General features: G+C 40.7%; 1 protein-coding gene across 2 annotated transcripts in view; it reads left to right on the top strand.

Annotated features, from left to right (window-relative positions):
• The window catches only part of AFAP1 (actin filament associated protein 1), a 109,464-nt gene that overhangs the window by 72,133 nt on the left and 23,846 nt on the right, over positions 1–13,485 (top strand). For both annotated transcript variants that reach the window (XM_059845228.1, XM_059845227.1), the window contains exons 6-8: positions 954–1,133; positions 10,300–10,392; positions 11,861–11,945. In XM_059845228.1, the coding sequence (XP_059701211.1) occupies positions 954–1,133; positions 10,300–10,392; positions 11,861–11,945 (358 nt within the window). The remainder of the gene's footprint in view (positions 1–953; positions 1,134–10,299; positions 10,393–11,860; positions 11,946–13,485) is intronic.

Below are 13,485 nucleotides of genomic sequence, written 5' to 3'. Positions count from 1 at the left end.
TCATGTGCTTTTCTCTATTCACATAAATGCCCAGCTGTTCTTTGTATGCAGATACTAGTTAGTCTTCTGATTGTCAGAGACCCCTTTATTACCAGATGTCTTTTCAGCCTTAGTGCTTATTTGTATGAGTGAAAGCACAGTTTACATAAGTATGTAAAATAACCGTGCATTCGTATGGAAAGTTGCACATTGCTCTGCAGTCTTTGGGATCCTCAGCTGTACTGATGGGTTGGAAGGTGGGAATGGAGATTGGGTCTGTAGGACAAGTGATGTAAAGAGGGAGCCCTCTGTCTTCAGATCACCAGTTCCAGCAGAGAACAGGCCATCAGTGACCCAGCAGGAAATGGCTGTTCCTTGACAGCCTTTACTGATGAGGGAAGAAATGTAAGTACATCATTGTAGCCAGGAGCTTACAAAATGAAGTAGCATGGAAATTTGTGCAGGGACTGTTTGTATTAACTGAAAAAGTGTAAGTTTTTTTTTACTTATCTCAAGAAAATGAACAAGTCAGTAAGGCATGTGCCAGTGTCCTTGCAGTTGCAGTTTGTAGACGCTGATGTAGATTTGCCTTCATATGCTGGCCTGTCACTGGAGGGCAAGCTAAAATCTGGGATTTAAAGTTGTTAAGTTACAAGTTTATTCTGCTGCTATATGTGAACAGATATCCTAAATCACCCTCTTCCTACCTGACCAAGGTCAAGGTTGAGTCATAAGGACAATGCACTTGATGCTCTCCATATGTTGTACCTGTCCTGCAATAAGAGGCATCTGTAATTGTCAATCTGGAAGTAATTTTGCTTTACAGAGTGGATGAGTTTGCTCAGGCTGGTATGTGTCAAATATATTCAAAATTTTAAGGAATTAAAAATTTAGCATTTCTACGTGATAAGAGTTTGCCCCCAAGATTCAGGAATATAATATCTAACTCTGGAACTTCCCTTACGTTTATTTAGTGTTACAAAAGCTCCAAGGACCAGCAGCCCCAGATGGAGCTGTTCCTGAATGACTGCAGTATCACCTATATTCCCAAAGACAGCAAAAAGAAGAAGCATGAGCTGAAAATCTCTCACCAAGGAGCAGATGCCCTGGTTCTGGCAGTGCAGAGCAAAGAGCAGGCAGAACAGTGGCTAAAGGTAAGGGGGCTTTTCTGACCAGGAGTTTTCCTACCCCAGTGTTCACATTGCTCAGTTGCTGTGTACAAACTGAGACACAGACAACAACTTCCACACAAATCCAGACCACTTACATCCCATCTAATTTGGGACTGCAGAAATAAAAACTTTAGGTTCAGGCCTCGAAGCAATTCCTCAGGGTTAACCCAGTGCTGCTGCTGTGATGGTTTTCACTACTGATAGCACAATAATCTGGCACAGAGAGGAGAGGTGGCAAATTCCCTTCCAACTTCTTCTCCGGTTGATTTTCTAGAAAGATTTGGTTGTTAGGGCACACCTTAGGTGTGGAAGGTTCACATTCCCTCAGGTGGAGGCAGCTGGCACCGATACTATTTTTGGCATGGTGTCACCTTTTTAAAAAGCAGATTCTCTGAGGAGATGCCTGTTTGAATTGCTCTGGATGGAGAAAAATCCTTCAGCTTCCTGAAGGCCATTCAAGTTTCCTAATTCTGGTTTAGCAACATATCATCTGTTGTGGTTTGTCCTGCGAATGCAGACTTTGGAGAAAATGGGATTTTGTCATCTTCCATTCCTCTCTGTTCAATGTCTGCAAACATGGAAAATCCCAAGGCAAGGGCTGCAGATACAGATCCTAACCAGATTACTAGTATTTGTGTTGGACTTTGCCAGTCTCAAAGGTGGAGGTCAGTCAAGTAGTGTGGGAAACTATCACTGCAGTTGCAGTAGCAACTGTTTTAAGACCTTGAAATCCAGCCTTTTAAATACATGTATAAGTCTGAATGCATCAGACCCATCAGACATCCTTCATGCTGTGCTCTGATCTAACCTTATATGGTAATTATTTTTCTAAGAATAAATTGTATTTCCCCAAATACAATTGAATTAAACACATAGGAATTTCCTGATGGCAGATAGTTTTTCTGCAGAAGAGGGAGACATAAAATGCAGCTTAAGTGGTATAAATTCTGCTGTGGGCTAATGGACTAAATGGAAAATTTATCTGTAATTTCCTATTTTGAAATTTTTGAATATACCTTTTGGGGGTTTGAGGTTTATGTTTGGTTTTGACTGTGACTTTTTATCCTAGCTTCGAAAATGCTCTGTTGTCATTTTAATGGCAACTAATCCCAGCCATGTATTTGTTAGGCTTCTTCTAACATCAGTATCTTGTCCTAAGTTTTAAAGTCATGCAAATGTCCCTCTAGTTCAGCTAGCAGTTCAAAACCACTGATTGGAATGAAGAGAAGTTCATAAGTCATGTTCCCTTCCAAGGGAATTCCGCTGTAATTAGATCATAGGAACTGCACCCTTATTTCCTGTGTTCTGAATTTAGTAATACTGAATTCACTGGCATCTATCAGACGTTCTTTCATAAAAATGGTTTTATTTTTTTAAATTGTATATAAAGCTTCCCCACACAGGCAGGCAGAGCAGTACTAGATTTTTCCATATCCCAGATGCATTCCTGCTGCTTCAGAATGAGAAGAAAAAGAGGGATTTTGTGCAGTTGCATGTTCACACAGTTGTGTATTCTGTGTGTCTGCAAAGCATTTGGAGGCAGTCTGACAGCACTTTATTTAGCTCCTTCATGCTGCAAAGCTCTCTATTCATTAAATCTTTCAAGTACATGGCAGTGGTACTGTACTCAACTTCCAAGTCCTCAGTGCTGCTTCAGCCCTTTGCTTCTGCAGAAATTGCCTTTCCCACAGCTAACCAGAAATGATCTGTGCAGCTCTTGCAGGAGCTCCAGTGTTTTCCAAAAGAGCTATGGCCTTTGGAGAAAAAAAATAAGCATTTCTTTCTGTATTTTTTTAAATACACCAATATTTAAGATTTTTTTTTTTATATTAGATAAGCAATTATGTTTAGATCATTCAAGCCTTACTCAAAATTAGCTTCTGAAAATCACATGTGGCTTTGTGTAGGACATTGATTTTAGCTTTCCCAGCCTGTCAGTCAGAGGGCCAGGGTCCTTCCCAGTGCTCTGTCCCTTACATGTGATTTCTTTAGTTAATAAAATGGACAGATCCAGAGAGTGCTGATGAGAAAGAACTCTACAACCTCATTTTTAGAGCAGAAGATGCCTTCTTGGTCAAAGATACTACCCCAGTTTGTGCCACTTGAGGCAGATTATCACCCAGGAGCAATGGGTTCGCATGAATTCAAATGTTAAGTGTCACATTAAAGCTTTACACTTGATCCTGAAAAGCTCAAAATACTTTTGGAGACCAGATTGTCCTTTGAAAGCAAAATAATTTTTTTTTCCAATTCATGTATATAAGCAGTACAGAATGTGTTTATCAAGTAAATAATTTTAAAATATCTATTGGAAGACAAATTCTAAATTGATGTAGAATACTTTAGACCCTTTTTTTTTTGTAAAGATGACACCAAAAAAGCCCCAACTGATAAACATAATGCAAATTGAAGTCTAGACTGGAAACCACAAAGGGAGTTTCAGATTTACCAGCTAACAAATGCTTGATGAAAACAGATAGCTGATGTCGCCAAAGAGCCTGTCAAGATTTCAGAGGAAGGAGCAAAGCTAGTATAAATTCAGGCTAGAGCTGAGATCATCTCAGTAATATGGTGGGCAACAAGAAGTGGTGGAATTTTCCAGACTTGAGTCCTAAAATGTTCCCACAAAAATGTACATGAAAAAAATGTGTGCAGTCACACACTCTGACCCAAAAATGGTCTTTTTCCATGTGTGCTTGAGTATATGTGCATCTGTGCACCATTTTGTGGTCAAGTCAGGTCTGAAACTTTCCTGTTTGTCTCAGCACATCCAACAGAGTGGTAAAGCTACACTTATTTGTCAGCATCCCTGGGAAATGCTGCATTAAAAATAAAAGGGCTAGTAAGACCATGACCTTACAAGAAGATGCTTGTTGAGTGGCTTTGTTTGTACAGATGAATGTGCTCTGGGTGCAGAAGGCTCAGACCAGGCCACAGAAAACTGCACTCAGTATTAGAAATGCATGGATGCCAAAGAAATTCAGTTGAGGTAACTTGTTGGAGAAAACTGGTAGAAGAAGGAAGTGGTCACAGTCCCAAGGCATTCTCTTCCTCCTAACATTCCTCCTGCAAAAATGTATTTCTGATTTATCATGCATGAGGTGTAATCTATCATTCTGGGGTACTGGCCTTGATTTTCATTTTTCCCTAACATCAGGCACCCTTAGTTAACTTCTCTTCATTTTGTGGTGCTCTGCCACTGTGCAGCAATCTCTCCAGCTGAGGGTCTGTAATTGAGCAGTGAATCTTCCAGCCATAAGGAGGCATTGCTTCATCTATCATTTTGACAATGCTCAGCCAGTTCTGAACTTGTCATAATAAGGAGGATATTTTGCCTGAAGAGAGAATAAAATCATGGTTGGGACTGTATCCAGTCATCCAGAGGCTCTGCAGCATTCCTTGTAGGGCTGTTTAGCTGGTTCACCTACCCAGTTTTTCTCTCTGATTAACTGCATGTTATCTCTTATGGAAGTCTATGAAAACATCTCTTTTTTTTCACTGTCCTGAGTTTAGTGAAGGCAATCAAGTAACTTCTGGCCTCCAGTCTTTATGTGGACAGTTTTACTGAAGAGTAAACTACTGACAGAGCTGTTCTTTAGCCAGTTTATATCAGCATAAAATTGAGCTTGTAACTGTAAACAGTGTGTGGCTGCTTTTGCTTTCTATGGGAATCTCCAGCTAGAGATCTTCAACACTTCCAGCATTTCTTTCTTGGCTTATGTAATAGTCCCCAAAGAGGTTATTATTTGCATTTTGTAGCTGAGCAGAATCAAGTGCTGAATGGTCAAGCCCTAAAACTGACTAAAAAAAGTGGTTTTGGGGATGTATACTTAGTACTAGTGATTTCCATGCAATGTTTGTTAATTTGTAAGAAACTTAAAGAATATACTGTGACCCAAGGCAGTCGGGCCAGGTTCTTTCTCCACTGCCCATCATCACCACCCCTGAAGGCTGTGCAAACTAAATGAAACCTCTCAGGAATTACACCCCTGTTATCTCAATCAGATGGTTTAAAATACCTCAGTTCAAGTCACAGCAAGGTCAGTGAGTCTGCATAAGAGCTATTTAGGGCATCACCTGCAGAGGGGACAGACCAAACTGCACGTGGGAGTTTTGACCAGCCTGCAGGACTCTGCCAGTGGGCAGAGCTGAGGATCCCAGCTTGGCTGTGAGCCAGAGTCTGTGTGTTTGTGTGTGTGACCAGCACCATGGAAAACAGTACATTATTTAAAAGAACCAGATGTATATGTAAAGTTAAAAAACCCAAGCAAACCACCCATGAATACAGAACCACAAACATCCTATTTACTTGTTTTCTCAGTGATAATTTTTTGGGGGGTTTCCTGGCTAAAATCACAAATGCAAGCTGTCTCAGTCAGAGCAGAACCCAGGAGGGCTGGGACTTTCACCACTAGATATGATTCTTCCTCTTTCCTACCCACAGCTTTGGATGGAAAAACATTTAAATCACACCTAGCTCAGGCTCACAGCCTAAAGTGCCATGTGCATCACCTCAGCACCCAGGCTGGGGATGCAGCTGCCCTGGCACAGGGCACCTCTGCCCTTGGAGCAGCAGTGCCTCCTGCCACCCTCCCCAGCCTCTGGGTGCCTCCTCCCTGGGCTCTGCCTGGTCCAGCAGCCATAAATGGCAATGGACTTCATGGTACTAACTCAGGAGAAATGATACAGGGCTTGTCTTGGCTGAGTAAGTCAGAAAAGTGTTTCTAAGGGGATGCACAGGCACTAAGGACAGACTTACTGACTGCTAGGCTGCCAGAATCTCATCCTCACTTTGCTCAGACAAATGGCAGTGAGGCAGAAAGATTAATCTTTCTAGGCTAAGGGATAAATAATGCTTTCCAGTACAGAAGGTAAAGGGAGTTTCATTTTGAGACTTAAAGCATAGGCTGTGATGGGAATAATTTCTGCCTTTCCTGCCCAAGATTTTCCTCTAGGTGAACTCCTTGGGGCATTTCTTCTTTGCAAAACACTAACAGGAGTTTTGTTGCTCTCCTAAGGAGGAGGGTATTGACACTAACGTATGAAACGGTCCACAAGAAGGAGAAAATGAGGATTTAGTCATGCCAAAATGACAGAGAGTCCCAGAAAAGCAGTACTCTTCCAGCAGTGAAAAAGGAGTGTTTCAGGAATGGGAAATACTGACTTACAGCTGGAGCCAAACCCTTTCCCTGTGCTGTGTTGTACTTAAGCAGATTTCAGCTTTGCCATATTCCTATTTCCAGAGTTAAGTGGCAGAGCCAAGGGACACAGCCCATCCCATTCCCAGCAATTCCAGTATTTGCAAAACATGTGGGCAGAGGGGGACAAGTGGGTGGGTGGCTGGCTGGATTTTTACCCTGATTATGTATATAAAGCAAATGTGCAGTCAGGCTGTGAGCTTTCTGTCTTGAACTCGATCATATTAAAAGTGTGAGCTTCTCATGGGAGTTCCATGAGAACACAAGATGATACAAAATGCTGCAATCAGATCCCTGTGGTAGGGAGGCTGTAGCTTGAGCTCATCCTTGGTATCCACCAGGAGTGAGGTCTGCGAGCTCCTCCAGCACAGGACAACTTTGAGTCTTAGTCCTTAACAGGTCCCAAAGAGATCAGCCATAAGGGACTGTCTACAAATGTACTTTTACTCATAATTTGTTTGGTTTCTGTGTGGCAGGGACTGGCTGACAAGCAGCCTGGTTTTATTACAGAAGCAGGGCTTTTTATCTGGAGCTTGGAACTTTAAAGTAGCCAGAAGAATCTAATTTACTTTTTCTGACTTCACATGTAGAATAAATGTTGGGCAAGTATTTTGCCTCCGGTCCTGGTGTGTCTTTTAAAATAAGATACAAGAATTATAGAAATGTGTAGGTGTATGCAGGTATGAACTCTTTTATAGTAAATATTAGTGCTTCTGTAGTAAGATAGTTTTCAAGAAAGAAATATTCCAGACACACCATGTGGCAGAAATTCCACTGACTTCACCCATGGCTCAGGGCAGGGAATCTTTCCAGCTTCCTACCTACAAATATTTCTCCTCTGTGCCTTATGTCACTGCACTCAATGCCCTACTCTGATTTATATCCTGATCCACCTGAGGATTCAAGGTTTAAAGCCCAAGTCGGACGAGGAGCAGCTCAGGGAGCTAGGGCTGTTTAACCTGGAGAAAAGGAGGTTCAGGGGGACCTTTGTGTTCTCTACTGCTCCCTGAAAGGAGGCTGTAACCTCTTCTCTCAGGTAACATATGGCAGGAAAAGAGAAAACGATCTCAAGTCTCTCCAGAGCAGGTTTAGATTGGATATTAGGAAAAATTTCTTCACTGAAAGGAACAGGCTGCCAAGGAAAGTGGTGGAGTCAGTCCCTGGAGATATTTAAAATACTGTGTAGATGTGGCACTTAGGGACATGGTTGAGTGGTGCATTTGGCACTGCTGGGTTAATAGTTGGACTCTATCTTAGGGGTCTTTTCCAACTAAATGATTCTATAATTCTATAAATAAGGAATAATAATACAGTTCAGGTTGCAGAAGCTTTTTCCAGGTCTGCTAATCGTAACATGGTAATGGTAATTGTGGCACTTCAGATTCTTGCAATGGAATAACAAAAGATTATTTTAAATGCATTTGGTTTTGAGGCTATCCAAAGAAATACAGGGTCTTCAGTTTTCTGATTACATTTGCTCATATATTTTAAATATTTGAATAGATAGTCTGTTTATGATGTCAGTTTGATTTTCCTGGCAGATCACACTGTGTGTGTGTGTACATGTAATGTACAAAGGCATTTGTGGTGAGAAAAAGTGAGTTATTTCCTTTCCCTAATGTGTGAGAAAACTTAAGCTAATAATGGAATACTTGCCATTAAAAGGTATTCTCAGTGCACCCTTCCACATGATGCCATTTTATTAAAAATAACACTTTTGGGGATTCCTTTATTCCCCCTTTCTGTTTTTGGAGCTACTGAGATACATTTATTCATATTATTAGGCATTTCATTGCAATGGATAAAAGTTTGCTGAACTCCATTCCTTACTCTCACTCACAATTACTTTTTAATTAAAATGGTAATCTTTTGTTTTCGTATGGCTCCAGAAGATGGAACACAGAAAAAGCTGAGAAGAACTTTTGAGTCTTGTGATTGAAATTATGCAAGTTGGCAATACTGGTGGAATGTTTTATCCTTAAAATTTTGAGCTAAAGCTATATGCATGTGAAAACCAGATTTTTAATGGCAGCTGTCTGCAAACGTAATTACAGAGAATGCATCCAGGCAACCATTATATGTTAAAGACATTTCATCCTGGTGAGGTGGAGGAGAATGAGTTTTGTGCTGTGCATTGAACACAATTATAGTGCACACAGAAGGTGATGAGCAAGTCTTTGCCAGTGAACCTTTTGAACCCAAGTGAAGTGTTGGACCCTTGAATATGCATTTACTCTAGATCCTGCCAACAACTCCCTTTTGACAATGTGTCATTTTTTAAATCAAAATTTAATTACAGCCCAATTAAGCACTTCAGCTTCTCCTTAAATATGTGGGGTATGATAAGAACCGGATTTACTTGAGTGCATGACTTAGCACATACTATTGAGTTAGTGCTGCCAAATCATTTCCCTCTGTTCTGTCTGTAACTCCCATTACAATCTGCCTTTGCCAAAATTAACTAACTGTGTGGTGTGAGCAGATGCTGAAAACATAAGCCATTGAGTCAGGGTCATGCAGGAGACAGAAATGAATGTTCCCAGAAACTGTACAGTCACATTTCCCTAGGAAGAAAACGGCAGTGTATTTACACCCTACTGAGGACCAGTGATTGGAAAAAAAAACCAGACACATGAAAAAATCTTATGATTTTGGGGAGTTCAGGGCTCTTTTTAACTCTAAGAGGTGCTCTGCTGCAGATCCATCTACGTTTTTGTGTTACAAAGGACGCCAGATGCCGTGAAATGCTGGTCTTGTTTCTGGAACGAAATGTAGGGTAGGTCAGATAGTCAGGAAAAGATGCTGAAGTGTTTTGAGATTCTAGCTCAGAAATAAAAATGTAGGTTCATCTCTCAGCTTTGCTTAGGTCATTTTGTGTGTCATTGACATCATTCTTTTGTTCCTGGGCTCTTCCTCTGTAAAATGAGGCTGGTGCTCTTCCTTTCTTTATAGTGTGTAATGGCTATAATTTATGATGTGCTCCTGAGTAGCATAAGGGTTTTTGTAAGCCCATAAACATTTGATTTGTTTTAGCTTCACCCTTAAAGAGAGCTTAAATGCTGGGAAAGGACTGTTTGGTGTCATCCTCTGCTTTTTAGTAGTTTCCTCATCAAAATTGTTCAGTTTGAAACACAGCATGAGCTCAGATCGAGAGCCTGTTCTCATCAGCACAAGCAGTTTCAGGATGATAATGGGCTGGTGTAACTTCACAAGGGGTAAAACCCTTGGCTATGGCTATGGGGAATCATCAAGCATCTTTATTCATTGTGAATTTTGACATTTATGTAATTTCAGGTTTTTAAGTTCTTCAAATTTCATCAAAATACCAGCAAATTCCTGGTTCAAGATTTTTCTTTAAATTTTTGGAACAGAAAGTGCCATTTCCGTTTGCTACAAACATATTTACAATTACTTTGACCTTTGAGTCTTGAGTTAATTTGCAGTTATAATACAAAGATGCCCAAAAATACCACTGTGCAATGTTAACTCTAAGCTAACCAGCGCTTCATTAGTTCTCTGATAGCAAGAAAAGAGCATCTGTGTAGTGTATTATACAAAACTCTTGTCTATTGGCTTGAGGTACCTTGGATCCCATTTTCTCATCATTGGAATGAAATTAGTTTGGTGGTGTCAGCTCAGTTCATATTGCAAAATCAGCTCATGGAAATCAGCAGTGCTATTGGTTTCTTCTCTTAGGAGAGCCTTGGAGCATCGTCTGCTTAGAAACTGAAACCTTCCACCTCTAGACTTGATGTCTCCTTGAGGTCATATATGAAATGACTTAGGGAGGGAGCGTGGAGAAGTTGTAGTGTCAGCCTGCCTGACACCTGCCAGCCTAGTAAATGTCAGTGTGGTTCTCCTTCCCACCTCCTTTCACATCCGTATATAATTTCTAATCTCTCTGATTTGTGTTTTGTGAATAATTAATAAGTTTTGCCTTGTCTCCTAAGGTTATAAAAGATGTGTGCAGCAACTGTACAGGAGCTGTAGACTCTGATGGGCCGTTGTCTAGTTCTCCAGTACACAAAGTGGAGCTGGAAAAGGTAAAGTTATCAAAATGGTGACTGCAAAATTCCTTATGATGACTCAAAGAGACACTGGATGTAAATCCTTGCTGCCTTGTGTCACTGTTTCAGGCACACAGTGCCTGTGTTGTGTTGGTCTGTTTGGATTTGTGCACACATCCTGCAGAGTTGAGGTTTCTGCCATGGCAGTTTGTTTGGCCATGAACAAGGAGCAGGCTGGCTTGGGTCCAGCTTCTCCCCAGCCACAGCAGGGTGCAGATTAATGGGTCTGGTACATGTGCTGAGATGCAGAGATGGTCTGCAGCAAATGCAAACAGCAAGCAGGGGTGTCGATCCTGAGGAAGAATAGATGAAGATTAGAGCAGGGTTTTAAGGGAAAGTCTCTTATTTTGGGGAATTGAGTCCTCAAAGAGCTCCCTGGGCATGCTGAGGTCACTGTTTTGGCAGACTCTTCCAAGCATTCGTGTCTCGGTAGAGAAACTTGGCTACTCACACGTGGTACTTGGCTACTCCACTGCCTTGACTCAGCAGGATGTGAGAGCAGGAACTAGGGAAGTGAGCAGCTTTGCAGTGAATGATTGGTGCATTACCAGCACCAGTTTAAGCCCCTGTTCCTTTAAGGCATCCATATGAGCAAATCTCTCTGCAGCCTCTGCTAAAAAATCCCACTGACAGGGGCTTCACCACCCAGTTCCTGATGGCAAGTGCCACCCCTGTGGTGGAACTGCACCACTGCCTGTGGTGGTGTTGCTTTGGTCCTGGGAACTGTTCCAGGTTTCACAGCCAGAAGCTGTTGTGTTTGCATGTTTGCACACACCTGCACAATGTTGAAAAAGCAACCTAAAATTTTTGAAAAATAGGGTTTTTTTTCTAAAATGCATGCCATGAAAAGTTGTAGTTTATCTGGTCATTCATTCTTTCTTGTGGTAATCTACACATCTGCTTCATGGCTTCCCCACTTCTGGGTGATGTGGTCATCAAAACTGGGCTGTCATAAGCTCTGTCTCCATCAATCCAGACCTCATGCCTAACCATCACCGAATAGTTAGTGCTAAAAATTTATTTCAAAAGCCTTTCTTGCACATATTGAAAATACTGGAGGACCTTGTAGGATTACACTATTTTCTGATAAGTTGTAATTGCAAATGTATGTATGAAGCATTTTTAAAGATACAGCTTTTACCCTACTCATATCTGGTACATGTAATTCTTTATTGCAACATTTAGAATCTAGAAATACATATTGTGAATTATTAATATTCACTGATTTTTAATACACTTTCAAATATATACTATTTTTTTGTTTCTGTGATTTTCTAAAGCCTCTAAAACTGAAGTTTTCACTATCTCTTAATTCTCTTCCAAGTAGATGAGAGCTTGAAAGTGTGTTTTATTTCATAGTAAGTCTGTTTTTGAAGGGACTCATGACATTTGATTTTATGAAGATGCAGACATTGTATGTCAGCTGATCTCTTTGCCCCTGCAGAAGTTGTCATTTGAGAGGCCAAGCTCAGATGGGGAAGGTGCTGTGGAAAATGGGATCACTACTGTGTGCAATGGTAAAGAACAAGGTATGTCTGGTGTAAGTAATGTCTGCTGAGAGAAAGGGGAATACCTCACTTTTACCTTTCCAAAAAAGTAAAGTTTTTGAATGGTTTTATTAGGATTCAGTCTAACTTGAAAGCTGAGCTATGTCAAGGAGAATTCCTTCAGTTTTGGCAGCAGTATTTGATGTTATTGTGCAGGTAAAAATCAATATAATTAATATAAGGAAACAGAATATAGAAATTTTGATTTGGCCTTTTCTGTGTTTAAAAGCACAGGTTTTCAGAACTTGGGCAACCACTATAGGCAAATAACAGGTTTTTTAGTAACTGTATAGTGGCAACATATAAATAGTGGTGTAAAGCTTCTAAGTAAATAAACTATCATTAAATACTGGAAGGAGAGAACCATGCATATATATATATATATAAAATATATATATATGTATTATTATATGTGTGTGTGTGCACAGACACCTTCATATATAAACTCTCATATTACATATGATTATTTACATTAAAAGTTCAGACATGCAGTATCAGTGAGTTTTTGAGTACATATGTGCATAATTTTGCATATGCTTCTTTGGAGCAATGCATTTTCTGTAGTGCTTATAAACTAACAAAGGTAAATCCCAAATCCAGAGGGAGTTCTGGAAAAGTTATTTCTAATACACTCAATCCTTATGGTCTCTTCCCCATCCCCTTCCCTCCTCCACAAAGCAGAAGAAATTCTGTGCCTTGCTTAGCTTGCTGTTAGATAAAGCATTTTCCTGCTGCTGTTAGGGAAGGGTAACGTGAGCTGAGTGAGCACAGTGTCAATATTGGCTTTGGTTCCAGCACTGTCTCACCTTTTGATCTTGTCCCTTATCTCCTGCCTGGGTCATTTTCAGCATTTCCTGGCCATACAGGTCTCTGAGCAGTATGGGTCAATGCCGTGGTTTGTGGGCTCCTGAAAGTCATGGTACATTTTTACTTTTTTTTTTTTTTTTTTTTTTTTTACATTTTAAAATCTTTTATTAAGCTTTCTTAAAACTCTGAAATCTGTGGAGAATCATCTGTGACCCAACATCTGTGTTGGCCACGATGTCCAGAAATACCTGGTGGCCCAGGTGCCCTGCAGAAGGTGTGATGATGCAGCTGGAAAAGCAGCCCAGCTTAGGTGCCTCAAGGAGGGTCATTTAAAAGACCAGTGTCTTTTGAAAATTGACTTTCAGTACATAGTAAGAGAAATTATGGGCATTAATGACTGCAGGAAGACTGAGGTGTCCTTGGTGAAGTTATGCCTTGCCTTTTTAAAATGGATAGCAAGTGTTTAAGGGAGTCCATGGGAAGGGAGGCTTCAGTGAATGATCATCTCCAGCTGGCACCAGCCACCAGCCTCTGCTCTGCTCTAAAGCAGCTGCTTGCTTTGCTGTGGGGAAGGAAATGAGAATAAAAGGCTTCTGTGAAAAAAATCACTCACAATTGGGCAATTAGTATATTCTTTAGACTCAAAAAGATTGAGTCATGAAGGCCTTATTTCTGCTGCCTCTCAGTTCTGCAGGGAAAAAAACTCAGCAATGTA

Source organism: Haemorhous mexicanus, chromosome 4 (assembly GCF_027477595.1).
Source record: "Haemorhous mexicanus isolate bHaeMex1 chromosome 4, bHaeMex1.pri, whole genome shotgun sequence".
NCBI classification, from domain to species: domain Eukaryota; kingdom Metazoa; phylum Chordata; class Aves; order Passeriformes; family Fringillidae; genus Haemorhous; species Haemorhous mexicanus.
This window is presented reverse-complemented; position numbering and strand designations above follow the sequence as displayed.